The 15,338-nt window shown below is 39.0% G+C and overlaps 1 protein-coding gene across 1 annotated transcript in view; it reads right to left on the bottom strand.

Annotated features, from left to right (window-relative positions):
* The window catches only part of LOC135219456 (26S proteasome non-ATPase regulatory subunit 6-like), a 97,608-nt gene that overhangs the window by 66,761 nt on the left and 15,509 nt on the right, over positions 1 to 15,338 (bottom strand). The window contains exon 2 of the mRNA XM_064256248.1: positions 13 to 134. Coding sequence (XP_064112318.1) covers positions 13 to 134 — 122 coding nt within the window. The remainder of the gene's footprint in view (positions 1 to 12; positions 135 to 15,338) is intronic.

Here is a 15,338-nt window from a genome sequence, read left to right as displayed (position 1 = left end):
TGTCTCGGCTTCTTCAATGGCTTCATTCATCTTCTTGAGCTCGGCTTCATTTTCCTTCTTCATTTTGTCTAATAAGGCACTATCTAACTGCCAGCCAAGGTCCCGACAGCACTCTTCGTAAAAGGGTGCCATATCTGAAAAGTTGCAAATTGGGTTTTGTGAAACGTATCACAAACAAAGAAAAACAGAATAACCAGAAATAGATACTAAAACTGTATAGAGTTCACAATTATAAATGATGTGGTGTAGTCTCTCCAATACATAGTAAAAGGAAATAAAACCATAAAATCATAAAAAATAAAGAAGTCAATAAAATCCAACTCATATGAAATTTAAATTTGGACCTCATGTTGCTTGAGGAAATACAGTACCTTAGTATCACAAGTGATTTTCATTTCTGAAGTAATAAAACTGTAAGAAGGCCTACTAAACAACCTGAGAGTAAGGTATTCCAAAGATAATACCACATGTAATCAGAATCTGGAAGCATTAATGCTAAAGGCTATTTGGCGGTGAACTGCTACTTGTGTAGACAAGAGATGAAAGTAGCTTGCAGTCCTCTTATTAAAATAAAGATACTGAAAGTTTGTTAAATGGACTAAAAACTTGACACCTGCGGTGCCCCCAAGGAGTATCTTCAAGTACCCTGACAAGTATTGTTTCCATTGGTTTTGCACTATTTGTGCATAAAGATATTTCATTCCTTAAAACTAAAGAAATATTGGTTTGAAGGTAAGAACAGGCTATATTTGGTAGCATCTATATCAGTGGTTTCCAAACTGTGGGGCGCGCCCCCCTGGGGGGGGGGGGTCGAAGGGCTGCCAATGCTTGATGAAGGAGATAATTATATCTGAAAACTATTAATTATGATGGAATTCAGAATTTCAAAATACTGAGAAAATATTTCAGATATAAATATGAAATTTAGTTGTCCAAATATATAAACCATTTCAAATTCTATAATAACCCCTTAAAAGACTTATTTTTTCAACATAATGTTTCAAAAAGAATCTAATTGTTTTATTGAATTAAATTAAAATATAACTTGTTTAGACTCTATTCTAATTTGATTTCAACAGAAAATTGTGATTATTTTATGTAAAATTGTAATTTTTAGAAACTCCACTTGAGACCTTTTTATGGCCAATAACGAGTTATCTCGTATAAATTATAATAATTTTATTCTATCACGAGATATCTCGTATGCTTCGTTTAGTAATTTTTGATAATAGGAATTGAATAAAAATCATATTGATGCTTGATAACTTTTTATTTTTCCACTTCATTTTTGATAAAGTATTTTTTTCATTTCATTTGAATAAAAAAAAAATTTTCACCATTAGAATAAACAAAATTATATATTTCTCTTCATTTGGGTATTAACTTCACATAAACCAGTGTATTTCCCAATCATTTTGTATGGTATGATTTGAAGCAAGGGGTTATACACAGACTAACTTCACATATCTCACACATGTAGCGAGACTCTCGTCTGATCGGTTTTCCATTATTATCCCTTTTTTTTTCTTAGAGAACAAACAACACATTGCCTTGTAGGAAATTTCTTTTTGGGTGTAGGAGGAATGTCAATTGGAAAATGCCTTCCTGAATAGCGGGTAGGATTCGCTGAAATGATGGTCTACCTGGTCTTGTTTGAGGATTTCAGCATGATACTTCTTCAGAGTTGTTGAAATTCAATTATTTCCAACCTGAATTTGAGAGCGTATGAACAGCAATTTTCATTACTCATCTTGAAACACTGATATGCATTCCAAAGGGCTAGATCTAGATGATGGAAGAAAACTTTTTTGTAATATTTTTTTGTTCTTTTCCTGGGAACAGGATAATTTGCCAAGTTTTGATCCAACTTATCCACACCACCCATTGTGTGGTTATTAGTCTACTACAACTTTGGGCTTCTTTTTCGTACCTCTCCTACTCGCAATTTCAACTTCATCACTATTGTGAACTGTGGAGAGTAGAACAACATCTTTTTTATCCTTCCATCTCATGGCCACAACTTTACCTCTATGATAAGCAGACATTTCCCCCTTCTTCAACTTTTCAGTTTTCAATGAAACTGGCAGTCTTTTCGATTTATTCTAACAGTGCCATAGCAATCGTTATACATTTTACTAGAATATCCACTAACTCAGGACTGGTGTAATAATTGTCTATTGTAAGGCAATAGCCTTTATTCTAAAGAGGTTTCAGTAAAGTCATTACACCCTGTAAGGATTTAGGCAATTCATTGAAATCCTGGTCGAATTGTGTTCCTTTACCTACATAAATCAAAAAACTCCACACATATCCTGTACTCGCTTCACATAACATAAAGAACTTTATGCCGAATTTTGATCTCTTCAATGGGATATATTGTACCCATCCCAATCTTCCTTTATATAGCAAGAGACTCTCATCAATTGAAATATCTCTTTGTGGGGTGTAGACAGTTCTAAATTTATTTTCTAAGTGCACATAAAAAGGAGATATATCTTATTCAGTTTGGGATTAGGATGCGAATTTGCATCGTATGCTTCATTATCAGAAAATGCAGGTACTGCCTGATTTTCTTGTATCTTTTGAAAGGCATAGTTTCAGCAAAAATTGGGGTTCTAAGAAGTGGATTTTTAGACCAATACAAGGATTCTTTAGGCTTCTTCACAATTCCTTTCAAAGTATTTAGTTCTAAGAAAACTCTGAGTTCAGGTGGAGTTACAGGATGCCACGTATTTGGGTCTGCATTGCATTGCTCAGCAAATCTATTGGTTTCAGTGCAAATAAGTTCAATCAGTTCATCATCAAAAAATACATGGAAAAAAATCTAAAGGCGAACATACTTTCAATATTCCCTGGGATATCGAGACCTGTTGTCCCTGTTAATGGAAATCGAGGGGGTGGTTTTGAGGGGGCAGTAGAATCTGCGACTTCTCCTCCATTGTGTTTCATCCATTACTGTATCTGTATCTGTATTGGTATCGCTGTCATCGTCACTGGAATCATCCAAGCTTGAATCGTCGCCTTCTGAGCAGAACTTTTCAAGCTCTGTAAATGATTCCTCAGTATCACTGTTGTCATGGTAATTTGCCATAACTGGGCTAAAATAAAAAATAAATAAAAGGCTAGAATAATAAATAAATAGTCAAGATACTAACAAATTACTTGACAATATATCATATAAACAGTCTAAAATAAAAAAAAAGAACAATGAAACTTACCTAAAACGTGAAAATGAAGAAATACAGAAGATTCTAAAAGTCACCACTGGAGAGCTAGTAAAATAGTGCGTACTCATCGTAAAAAAAAGGAAAAAAAAAAAAATCCTTGGAAAAAATTATACTTGACGTATCACAAAATGGTCAAGAGACAAACAAACGACACGAAATCATCATATAAGTCAATAATATAACACATAAACAGTCTTAGATGACAAATAAACAACCAAATTTACTTAGAACTGGCGAAAATACGATATAAAAATACGTACAAACGAACGAACAACCTCTCAAGATCACCGGTTACTCTATATACCACAAAATACTCATGGGGTTAGCTAACAAGACACAACAGCAACACGATGATCAATAATATAACATATAATCAGTCTAAGATGACAAATACTGCAACCAAACTTACCTAATTAGGCAAAAATACGCAAAAAACAAAAAAAACAAAGGTCAAAGATGGCAGCTGAAGTGCTACTAATGACGCGTCGTCTGCACGAAAAAATACAGAAAATTATCATTGGTAACTCACGACTTCCAGCAGCAAATACCACTGCCAAACGTATGATATAGGACGAGATATCTCGGAGAAGCCTGCTAAACAATACTGAGTCACGAGAAATCCGTATTAGCCCAATATCAGTTTAACTTTTCACGAGATATCTCGTGGTAAGTCCAAAATTTTTAGCACACTGATAACGATATATCTCGGGTTAATCTTGTAAGGGGTTAAGGAATTAATTATTAAATAATTATTAAAGATAGCGAAAGAAACATTTTGCAAATATGAAAATTGTACAGATCACATTACAGTGACTGGTGAAACACACACACACACACACAGAGATATATATATATATATATTATATACAGTGGGCCCCCGTATTCGAGTTCTCCGGATTCGCGGACTCACACATTCGCGGATTTCTCTTGGGAACGTTTCCCCGCATTATTCGCGGAAAATTCGCGCATTCACAGTATTTTTCTATGAGAAATATCCATAAATTCCTGGGGTTTTTTTTATCAATTTCATCATTAAATGCACTTTTTGTGATAAAACTATTAAAAAAACCAAGTATGAAAATTTTTTGTGGTTTTTCTTGAGTTTTAACTAACAAAATAGGCTGTTTTTAGCGTTTTTATAGGGGTTCCAAATATTCGCGTTGGGGGTTTCTAACTACTCATGGGGGGGGGGGGGTGGGGTGGGGGGGGTCTGGTACGCATCCCCACGAATACGGGGAACCACTGTATGTATATTATAGTGAAATATTGATATGTGCTGACAATGCCAGTAAACTATGGTGTTTAAGGAAGGGGGAGGGGGCGCTGAGAATGTGCCATTCAATGAAGGGGGGGCGAGAATTAGGAAAGATTGGAAACCACTGATCTATTTGTTTACAGATAAAGAAAAGGGCAAGGTGAGAGGCAAAGCAGCTGGTACTCCAGCTGCAACTACTGGCCCAGCCCAAAAAAAAATGATAAATCATAACCTTCAGAAAGAACATTGCCCTAGCTCAGGTACTTCATATGCAGGGTAAAATTAACATCATGTACTACTCTACTAACTGATATAATTAATTTTGAAATGGACAGATAATGACAGATCAATTACATTACAAGAATGAATACAGCATGAAATTTAGGCTAAATGCCATGCACTAAGGCATTTCCAGCCATTCAGTATTTTAGACAATGAAATAAGTAGTTAGAGTGATTGGGCAGCAAAATAAAAGATAAAGAAAATATGAGACGAGTACAAGGGTCTAGTTGAAATTGAAAGAAAACCGAAGAGCTGCACTAAGATAGAAGCTGGACACCAAAGCAGAAAAAGGTTAGTGGGAACAGCAATGAAAGTAAAAATTTAAAAAACCGGTGCAGCTAGAAGTTGAAATGATGCTCCAAATACCTTTTGTAATGCAGCATGAGGGGTCCACTGACAGCACTAAGCCCCTATCACCAAAAATTATGATCTTTAATGCTACACTGAGAAGGACAAAGTCTGTCATACAAGAATCCTAAACTTCAGGTGGGATTATGAACACCATTCTAACATATGATCCTGAAATTTAAAAATTTATTCGTGACTATGGTAATAAAGTATGAAGTTATGTTGAAGTATCTGTGAAATGTACATTATGTGCTAACCTGCTTTTACTGCCAGGGAAATGGTCATACTGGGAAGGAAAAGAAATTAAAAAAAAAATGGTGGCATTTGTGGTAATTATAAGACTGTACTTCAGATTTTGTCAAATGAGGGTGCAGACATAATAATACATGATACTACTGAATAATTTTTGGGGGTTGTAGAAATACAGTATAGTGTACCCATGAATAATTATTGTGGATACAAATGTTAGTCTCAAAGACTTCCAACTGGGAACAAAACACTGAAAATTAAGGCTAATAAAAGAGAAGTCCTTTGATATAATTCTGTGTAATTACAGTAACTAATGTTAGGCAATACGGAATAGTATGCAGTACTATTTCTGTGATATGTAATAAATGTGTGTATGTGAACATAAAAGTGAGGAGTTCTGCAAAGTTCCTTGTGCTATGACATACAAACCTAAATAAAATAGTCAAGATAATACTTGTCTACCACATTATGAGCAAATGATTAACAGTCCTACCTGACATATGACTTATAATAAAATAAAGTTTTATATGGATATACTCACAAAGTAATTACATTTATCAGTTTATACTTAAATGGCAGTTTTAGATTTTTAAGTTTGCAGTAGAGGTCTTTTGTTTTTGGTGTAGGTAACTGATCCCACCCACTTTTGGGGAAGAAAAGGTACAACACAGCTGAACAGCTCAAATCGTTTATGCTTTATATCCATACCTGTGGGAGGTGGAAGGGCTCTGATCATGTAATTACTTGGCAAGTATGTATATACTATATATATATATATATATATATATATTATATATATATATATACTATATATATATGTATATATATGTATATATATATATATATATATAGATATATAGATATAGACATATAGATATATATAGATAATAAATATATATATACAGATCTAGATATATATAATATATAGTATTAGATATGTATAAATAGATATGTATATATTATATATACAGGTATTCTCCTACTACGATGGGGTTAGGTTCCGACCCATCGTAAGGTTCCGAAAAACCATGTAAGTGAGAAAATCGTTATCTCGGATATAGCCTAGCCTACACTAAGTTTTTAATCAGTACCATATAGGCTAGGCTATATACACATATATGGAAGATTAGTCCTACACGTACACAGTATACCTATACATATCAAGGTATAGTTAATTATTAATATCAGCTAGTTCGGGTGTTTCAATGCAGATTGACTTATGTAATTAAGTATAAAAAGAAACTTAATAATAAGAACAAGGATCAGAACTGTAGCGTAAAGGGTACTCACCAAGATTCGGTCCGTTGTCGGCATACGTGATCGGTGTCAGGCTGTTCATGGCTACTATAACTAAAGATCGGAAGAGGAGGATGATGATAAAGCAGCAATAAAGCAGCAGGATCATCAATTCGCTCTTCCTCAGATAAAATTTCTTCTTCTGTAAGTTCAGGTGTCTCGAGGAAACAACTGTTCCGAGACGTACAGGATCGAGTCTCAAGTGAGGGGGTAGGGCTGGGGGGAAGCGGAATGCACTGGAGTCGTTCTCTTGAAGAAAAAATCCATTGTAGTTGCACAGTGCGTTTTTTTCGTTCTTCATAAATTAATCGGTAACATGCAACACTGTCTTGATGAGCCTCTGAACTTTGGCAAACCGTTCCTCGTCCCCATCCTTTCACACTTAAAAGTTTCAGTCCTTGATCAAATAAAGCAAACGCCTCTGCCAGGTTTTTTAGTCGTAAACGTTTCGCTCCGGCTCTTTTATTTTATTTCTTCTTCCTCTTCTGCTTTTTTTTTCTCTTCTGCAAGTGCAATTAAATCCTCTGCCGTTAGCTCTACATCTTGCACATCTATAAGTTCTTGGATATCTTCCTCGTCAATTTCTAAATCTAAACTTTTCCCAAGTATCAAGATCTTTTTATTGATTTCCACTTCTTCTTCATTCTGATCGAAACCTTTAAACGAGTTCACATACACTTTCAGCAGATTTTTCCAGACCCCATTCATACACTCTTTCTTTACCTCCTTCCACTTTCCCTTTTTCCAATGTTCATAATGGAGTTAAGAACACTAAATTCTTTCCAGAAAGTTCTGAGATCTTTCTCCTCGTTATCCGTAGCTGAAGCCTGCGCAAATGTGTTCCGAAGATAATACGCCTTGAACGTAGCCACAGCACCCTGATCCATGGGTTGTATGAGAGAAGTTGTGTTTGTTGGCAGAAACACAACTTTTACATTCTCGTTAAAATATCTCCGATGTGCTGAGGGTGCCAGGAGCATTGTCGAGAATCAGAAGAATTTTGAAGGGGATGTTATTTTTTCTACAATAATCTTTCACTTCCGGAATGAAGCAATGAACGAACCAGTCCTCGAACAATATTGCAGTCATCCAAGCTTTTTTATTATGACGGTAATGCACAGGAAGTGTCTGCTTGTCGATGTTTTTTTAAAGCCCTTGGATTTTTTGAGTGATAAATCATAAAGGGCTTAAGTTTTTATACCCAGCCACATTTCCCCCAAGCAGAAGAGTCAATCGATCCTTGATCCCTGCCTTACCCGGGCATCACCGTTTGCTTCTTTGTGGATGTAGGACCGTTGTGGCATACGTTTCCAATAAAGTCCGTTTCGTCAACATTAAAGATTTGCTCTGGCAAGTAGCCTTCATTAACGACGATCTCGTTTAAACATCCTTAAATTTAGTCGGCCCCGTCGGCATCAGCGCTTGCTGCTTCACCGCTAATTTTCACACTGTGAAAATTATGGCGGTTCTTGAAACGACGAAACCATCCAGCACTTGCTGCAAAACTTTTGTTGTGGTTATCATCATAATTCTTCTTCAGCTCTTCAAAAAGCATGCGCGCCTTTGTCTGAATGGTTAAGAGGGTGAGCGGCATACGCTTTTTGTATTTGATCCTCCATCACTGTGACCAGTAACTGCTCCATTTCTTCCAAAGGCCCTATCCTCTTCTTTGATATAACCGTTGAAGAACTGAAGCAGATGCCTTTACAGCATCCATTACGCGTTTCTTGTCCTTGAGGATGGTGATACCGTCGATTGCGATAAACGTTCGTCACGTGCGATAACCATGACTGCCTTTCCCCCTTCACGTGGTTTATTATTTTCAGTTTTCTGCTCCAAAGTGATGGATTGCCTCTTCTTTTTGCACTACCAGCAGGACACCTATTTGGTTGTTTGGCAGACATAGTTTTTTTTGTTTAATTTTCGGTACTTAAAAAAACTCTCAAATCACAAACGAACACCGACCTAATGTTTCTTGGTTCAAAACGAGCGCAAGTGAGGTCGAACTCATTGCTGCTGTACCTACGCCAGCCTCTCGCTCTCGGGCCAACATATCGTAAAGGGGAGTAAGCTTCTTCCAGCGCTCTCTGTGCGCGAAATTTAAAAATACGCATTTTCAAATTTTTTTTTTTTTTTTAGTATTAATTGCTAACCCCATCGTAACATCGGATTATCGTAAAACGAATTATCGTAACTCGAGCACTACCTGTGTGTTGTGTGTGTCTATATATATATATATATATATATATATATATATATATATATATATATATATATATCTCATATCTATATCTATATCTATATCTATATCTATATCTATATCTATATCTATATCTATATCTATATATATATATATATATATATATATATATATATATATATATATATATATATATATATATATATATATATATATATACATACATACAGGGCAGTCCCCGGGTTACGACGGGGGTTCCGTTCTTGAGACGCGTCGTAAGCCGAAAATCGTCGTAAGCTGGAACGACGCTTGGAAATATGTCTTAAACTAATAAAAAGTTATAAAAAACCTTACTTGTAATCCTTTGGTTACACTACAATGTTGTTTCCTGTAGTTTTATGTACAACCTGGAGTTATTTTTATAAAAGAATGCTGGTTCTTGAAGGTAAAAACTATTGTAATCCTCTGGTGACACTACATTCTTGAAGTTTTATGTACAACCTGGAGTGATTTTGCCAAATCTTGAGGGCTACAAGAACAGCTGATTACTATTTACGTATCATATAGACTAATTAAAGTAAACGTATCTTTAAATAGGCTTATATATTAGTATCAACAAAACATTTCCTGCCATGAGTCTGAGGCCGTTTAATGAAACGAGCACTTCTCTGTCCTATCTGTTCAGAAAATAAACGTTACGTCAATCCCCAAGACCATTGTTGCCAAGGCCTCTCTCTCTCTCTCTCTCTCTCTCTCTCTCTCTCTCTCTCTCTCTCTCTCTCTCTGATCAAATTACACTGGAACCTTGACATACGATTGCCCTAATATACGAATGTTTTGAGATACAACAGAAAATTTGCGAAAATATAAGCTTTGATATACAACGAAATATTTGAGATACGATTTTGCGATGAGTGTTAGTTGTATAGGCGACCGATAAATGGCGTTCAGTCTGTTTGTTGGTGGTGCATGTTAACACGTTGTTGTTTAGTTCGTTGTATTTGCGCCTATTTTTCGTGTTATTTTGTCTATTTTATTATTAACCATGGGTCTCAAAGCTAAAGACAAAGCAGGTGATAAGAAAAAACCCAAGAAAATGATTTCGATGGAAGCAAAACATGAAATTATAGCTACAAGAACAGTTGATTACTACGTATTTACGTATCATATAGACTAATTAAAGTAAACGTATCTTTAAATAGGCTTATATTATTAGTATCAACAAAACATTTACTGGCATGAGTCAGAGGCTGTTTAACGAAACGAACACTTCTCTGTCCTTAACTCGGAGCGTCGGAAGACGCCTCTCTCTCTCTCTCTCTCTCTCTCTCTCTCTCTCTCTCTCTCTCTCTCTCTCTCTCTCTCTCTCTCTCTCTCTCTCTCTCTCTCTGATCAAATTACTGGATAATGTCTCTCTTTGGATACTTGGAATTTGCGTTGTAATCTAACCAGAAACTTTGTTTTGTTATTATTACTGGAAACAAGCAATGATTTTTTCATTATTTGCGCTTTTGGACTGTTATATGTAAACTTTGCGCACCGCAAGCTAGTATATATTCATTCGCTCGGAAACTAGTTCCGCATATGAGGCGTCACTAAAAAACATAGAAAAATACGACATAAAAAGTGTCGAAAATCATCATAACCTCAAAATTTTTGTTGTAATCTAACCAGAACTTATTTTATGAATATCCTGTGCTAAACTATAAAGGATTTTTATCATAGTATGCGTTTTTTAAAAGCGTCGTTAACTCGGAGCGCTGGAAGTGTCAGCGTCATAACCTCGGAACAAGCGTCATAACCCAGGACGGATTTTTCCATTGAATATTTAAGAAAAAGCGTCGTAACCTCGGAACGTCATAAGCCAGAACCGTCGTAACCCGGGGACCGCCTGTATATATACACTTTATTATATATATATATATATATATATATATATATAGTGGTACCTCGACATACGAAATTAATCCGTTCCGAGGCGGCCTTCGTATCATGAGTTATATATACACATATATATATATACATATATATATATATATATATATATATATATATATATATATATATATATATATATATATATATATAATATATATATACAGTAGTACCTCGAGATACGAAATTAATCCGTTCCGAGCGCCCTTCGCATCATGAGGTTTTCGTATCTTGGACCACATTTTACATGTAAAATGGCTAATCCATTCCAAGCCCTCCAAAAACACCCCATTAAATTTCATTATAAAAGCTAAATTGACTATAAACAATGAAATACTACAACAATTTGGACCATTCAATATGACAATTTGTCGAAAATTGCATTTTTCCTAACTATACAAACCTGAGGTCCTTTAACAATAGGAAGGTAACTAGCGGCAGCTGGGACGGTCGTAAGCTTCGAACAAGGGGAGAACGGTAGTTAACTGCTTGTCCGATCGTGCGCGCGCCCGCGCGCCCGAGAGGTGAAGAATCACTTTTGCTTTAGGCCCATGCAAAAGTTGCGAGTGAGGGGTGCAATGAGGTGGGACTATATGTAAAGGACCTCAGGTTTGTATAGTTAGGAAAAATGCAATTTTCGACAAATTGTCATTTGTTCCGATACGTAATACAAACCCTCGTCCTTTAACAATAGGAAGACTCACTTCTTGGTGGGTGGAATCTGAGTCTTTTTGGTGAACAGACTGGTGTTCGTCCAACCTTGGAGTGCCTCCCTGGTCGTAAGAGCAAGGGAGGGATCCAAACCTCTGTCCGATTGATCGGGGTGTGCACCGCAGGATCAATGGTCAGACCTCTGGGCCAAGTACTAAGAGAGAGGCAAGCGTATCTCTTCGTACCAGCAAGAGCAAGAACTTGTTCCTGTTTGCAAGAGACAATCATAAAAATGATGGGTTTGTCTCAATTTGGCATCCACTTCCTCCCCCTTGTTTGAGAAGTGGTGGATATTTACTCCTATCCCTACTGAAAAGGGATAGGATGGTGCTCTATTGAGTAGCTCACCTGCATCTCGTCCTTACCCAGCAGGGTGACGACCGTGTCCCTCTAACCAAGAGGTAGAGGGAAGAAAAAGATGGGAAGAGGAGCCAGTCACACTCTCATTCCTCATCCATTCTTACGGTCACACCAGGACTCGATGCTGTTCAGCCTCGAGGGTCTGGGTTAACTACACAACGTGTTGAGCAACCACCACGGTTCCCTAGGAAAAAGATCCAAGGAACTGTGGGCAATATCCCGAAGGTAGAAGGAGGTGCATGCGGTCCGGTTGGACCAGGCGCCTGCCTTCATTACCTGCGCCACGGAGAAGTTCTTGCGGAACGCGAGAGAATGATGAAGAGGCGTCCACACTCATCTGGGTGTCGAGTTTCTTCAGACAGCTCCGTCGCGCCTTCACAGGACAAAGCAGCATAGCCTTCGTATCGGAGGCGGTGAATCCATTAGGGAGGGTATTGTGAAGGACTCGAACCAATCGTCAGTTACCGAAGGGTTCTGAGTCTTCGCTACGAAGATCGTACGAAATCGAGCGTCACAAATCCCCATCCCTTTGTGCTTGACTTCTCAAAAGAGTCATGCAGTTACCTAAGATGAAAAGAAGGGATAGGTCATATGACCTATCCCTCTTCTCGACTTTGGTTATGTACAGTACTCATACTGACAAGCTATTAAGACGAAGTAATGATTGCTCTGGAACAACCGAACTAAGTCCACAGCATAGTTCGTAACTGACTCGGGCGCTCTGACAGCTGCCGACTGACTGGTTCGGAATCAGTAGAGGCAAGTTGTCCAAGCATCCGGGTAAGTCACGTGACCTTCGCCCTTAAAAGAGTTATGCTGAGAGACCAAACAAATAAAATATTTGTTAGTCACCGATGCCGGACGGCGCGGCGATGATTCTCTTTAATGCAATAAGCTCAAAAGGCGAAAGTCAATTGCCTTCAAAAGACCGAGGTCCCTGATGGCAAGAAAAATCTCATAGACGTTGAATCTCAGCTTAAGGAGAAACAATACTATGTGACGTTGAAGACGAAGGTAGGCAATGAATGCAACCTACGTCTTCCAGCTGAATCGAGAGAAGGATCTTCAAGATTTTAAACCTGTGCTTACAAATGACTGAAAACGCTAACCGCCATTTCATTGCTGTCCGGTTGTGCAATGAAAGCGGGCGTTCTTCAGTAATGAAACACAGGGGAGTGCCGCCTGAAGAACTGCTTCTCATGGGCTGAACGTTTGGAAGTAGAGCTGCAGGTGTGGGAGTAGGCGATGTCTTTCAATACATCTGCTAATCCGGGTGAACAATGAACAATTGCACACCTCCAAATACAAGATATTTTGAGGACAAACTCAGATTCCGCAAAAATCATTCGCATTATCGATATACGATGCAGCAAGAGACTATTACAGAATTCTGTTACCGTGCGGTAAACAGAAAGATGAGAGTCGAATAGATAATCTCTGTTTAAAATTCTCGCAATACCGAAGACGATGAATACTAGCGTCACAGCAGTAGATGGTCATTCATGTATGTGAGAATCCCCATTAATCGGAGACTTAAGTCCGTGATTGTTGGGCAGAGATACGGTTGGTATTCAATCAAAGCAGGTGAGAAAGACATAACCAACCGTCCATCTCAAAGCGGCAGCTGGTACTAGAAATGCCTCGGGGCAATTCAATACGCAGTAGCTGTCGCTGACTCGTCATCCTGAGTTGCCAAGTAATCCTTTCCACGAAGGAATGCGTTCGGCTAGAACCACCGAGCATAAAAAGATATGCTCGAGCAATTATATTTATGCGAAACGAATTTCGGTAAATATAAAAGCTTAATGGTGTTGTTGTGACAACACCATAAGTATATAAAATTGAAACTGGAAACTCCTGGGAGGTTGCAGGCAACCCGAGTTGCAGTTCAATTAGAATACTTTTCGTCTAAGTCGCAATCCGTAGAATAACCAGGATATGCGCCTACCCCTCTGACCATTCAACTGCTTAGCAGAATCATGTCGCGAGGTTAATATACGTAGTATATTTGTAGGATTCTGAACAACGATCTCCATCCTAAAATTCTTTCCTTCAAGAAAACAAAAATAAGGATTGGAGATTGACCACCTTCGGTCTATCAAAGAGAGTGAAGAAGTCTTCCTCGAAGGAAACTTCAATGGTGAACAGAATACTAAGACGATAGTTCCAGCCAAACTGGATATTCCCGTCCGTTTCTTCTCTATTCCAGGTTGGTCGCCTACTGTGAGAATAGTCTTCTTTCAGCAGCAGTCTTCTTCCTAATGCTAGAAATTCCAGAATTCGAGCATAGGCGAGGTTCCCGATTATCGTGTAACATATCGGGGATTCCCGTCTCGCTCCTTTGGACCGTGGTCTCGCCTAAGTGTTTGGAGATCGTAAGAAACTCTAACACTCTGAATGCGCTAGAAATTCCGTAGAATTCTAAGCAGTCTGCGAAACCCCCACCGAATTCGTCAAACGATATCGGCTGGTGGTCCTCTCGATTCCCGTAGAAATCGAGAATGGGGCAGGATCCCTCCTCAACGACCGGGCTTACGTCAGGTAGGACCCGAAGGTCCCCCCGTAGCGCAGTCCCCAACGTGGAATCCTACAGAGAAATCTCTGTAGGATCCCTCCCCTTTCCCTTTCTCGTAGCCGTAAGGAGAGAGGGAATGGGGGAGGAATTGGATACTCGCTCGCCTTCCCAGTGGAACTAGCAGTTGGAGAAGAGTAGGAGCAGCCATCGCCTTGCGGCGATGGCCTCTCAGAGTCTGGGAAAACGTATCGTCAGGAGAAAACGTTTTCCCGAGGAGGGTTACGAACTCTCACTGTAGGTAAGGGTCTGCCGCCATGTGAACGTCGTCTGGGTGGGGCTGATCGACACCTGACAGGAGAGAGCCGATACCGTCCTCCGACTCATTCCAGTCCTCGTCGAGGTCAAAACCTCTCAGGAGGACCGAAGGAGTATTTAAATACGGTGTCCGAAGACACGTAGAAACGCCGCTGTCGCAGTAGAGGAGGTGGAAGTAGCTTGATCGACCGGCCCAGAACTGAGAGAGCCTTCTTGTCCGGAGACGAGAGACTCTGGTTTCAAGACAGAATCGGCAAGCTCCATCGCGGCAAACCCACCGTCGGTTTGGGTTCCCTCTGGGCGGCCCCAAAACGACTCGAGCAGAGACATGGGCTCTGCTGGTGGGAGCGGCGATCCTTCCCCCAGGTCGTTGTGCTGACGAATCAGTGCAATAACCTGGGCAAAGTTTACTCTGAATCTCGGAAGTTACACGCGTCTTGAGGAGTAGGACCATCCAGTCCCTCCAACAAGAGCAGCTCCCAGGACCCTCCTCCTTCAGAAGAAGGACCAGCAACAGATCCCTGACGGTTGCCCTCCAATCACTTGCGCGTACGTCCTCGTTGGTCCTAAGACCATACCTGGCATGTGCGGCGTCGTGACGGGATCGTGAGCGGCGCATCTCTCACGATCACTCCTATATACCTC

The sequence above is a fragment of the Macrobrachium nipponense genome, chromosome 1 (assembly GCF_015104395.2).
Source record: "Macrobrachium nipponense isolate FS-2020 chromosome 1, ASM1510439v2, whole genome shotgun sequence".
NCBI classification, from domain to species: domain Eukaryota; kingdom Metazoa; phylum Arthropoda; class Malacostraca; order Decapoda; family Palaemonidae; genus Macrobrachium; species Macrobrachium nipponense.
Note: the sequence above shows the minus strand (reverse complement) of the source record. Positions and strands in the feature narration are given on the sequence as shown.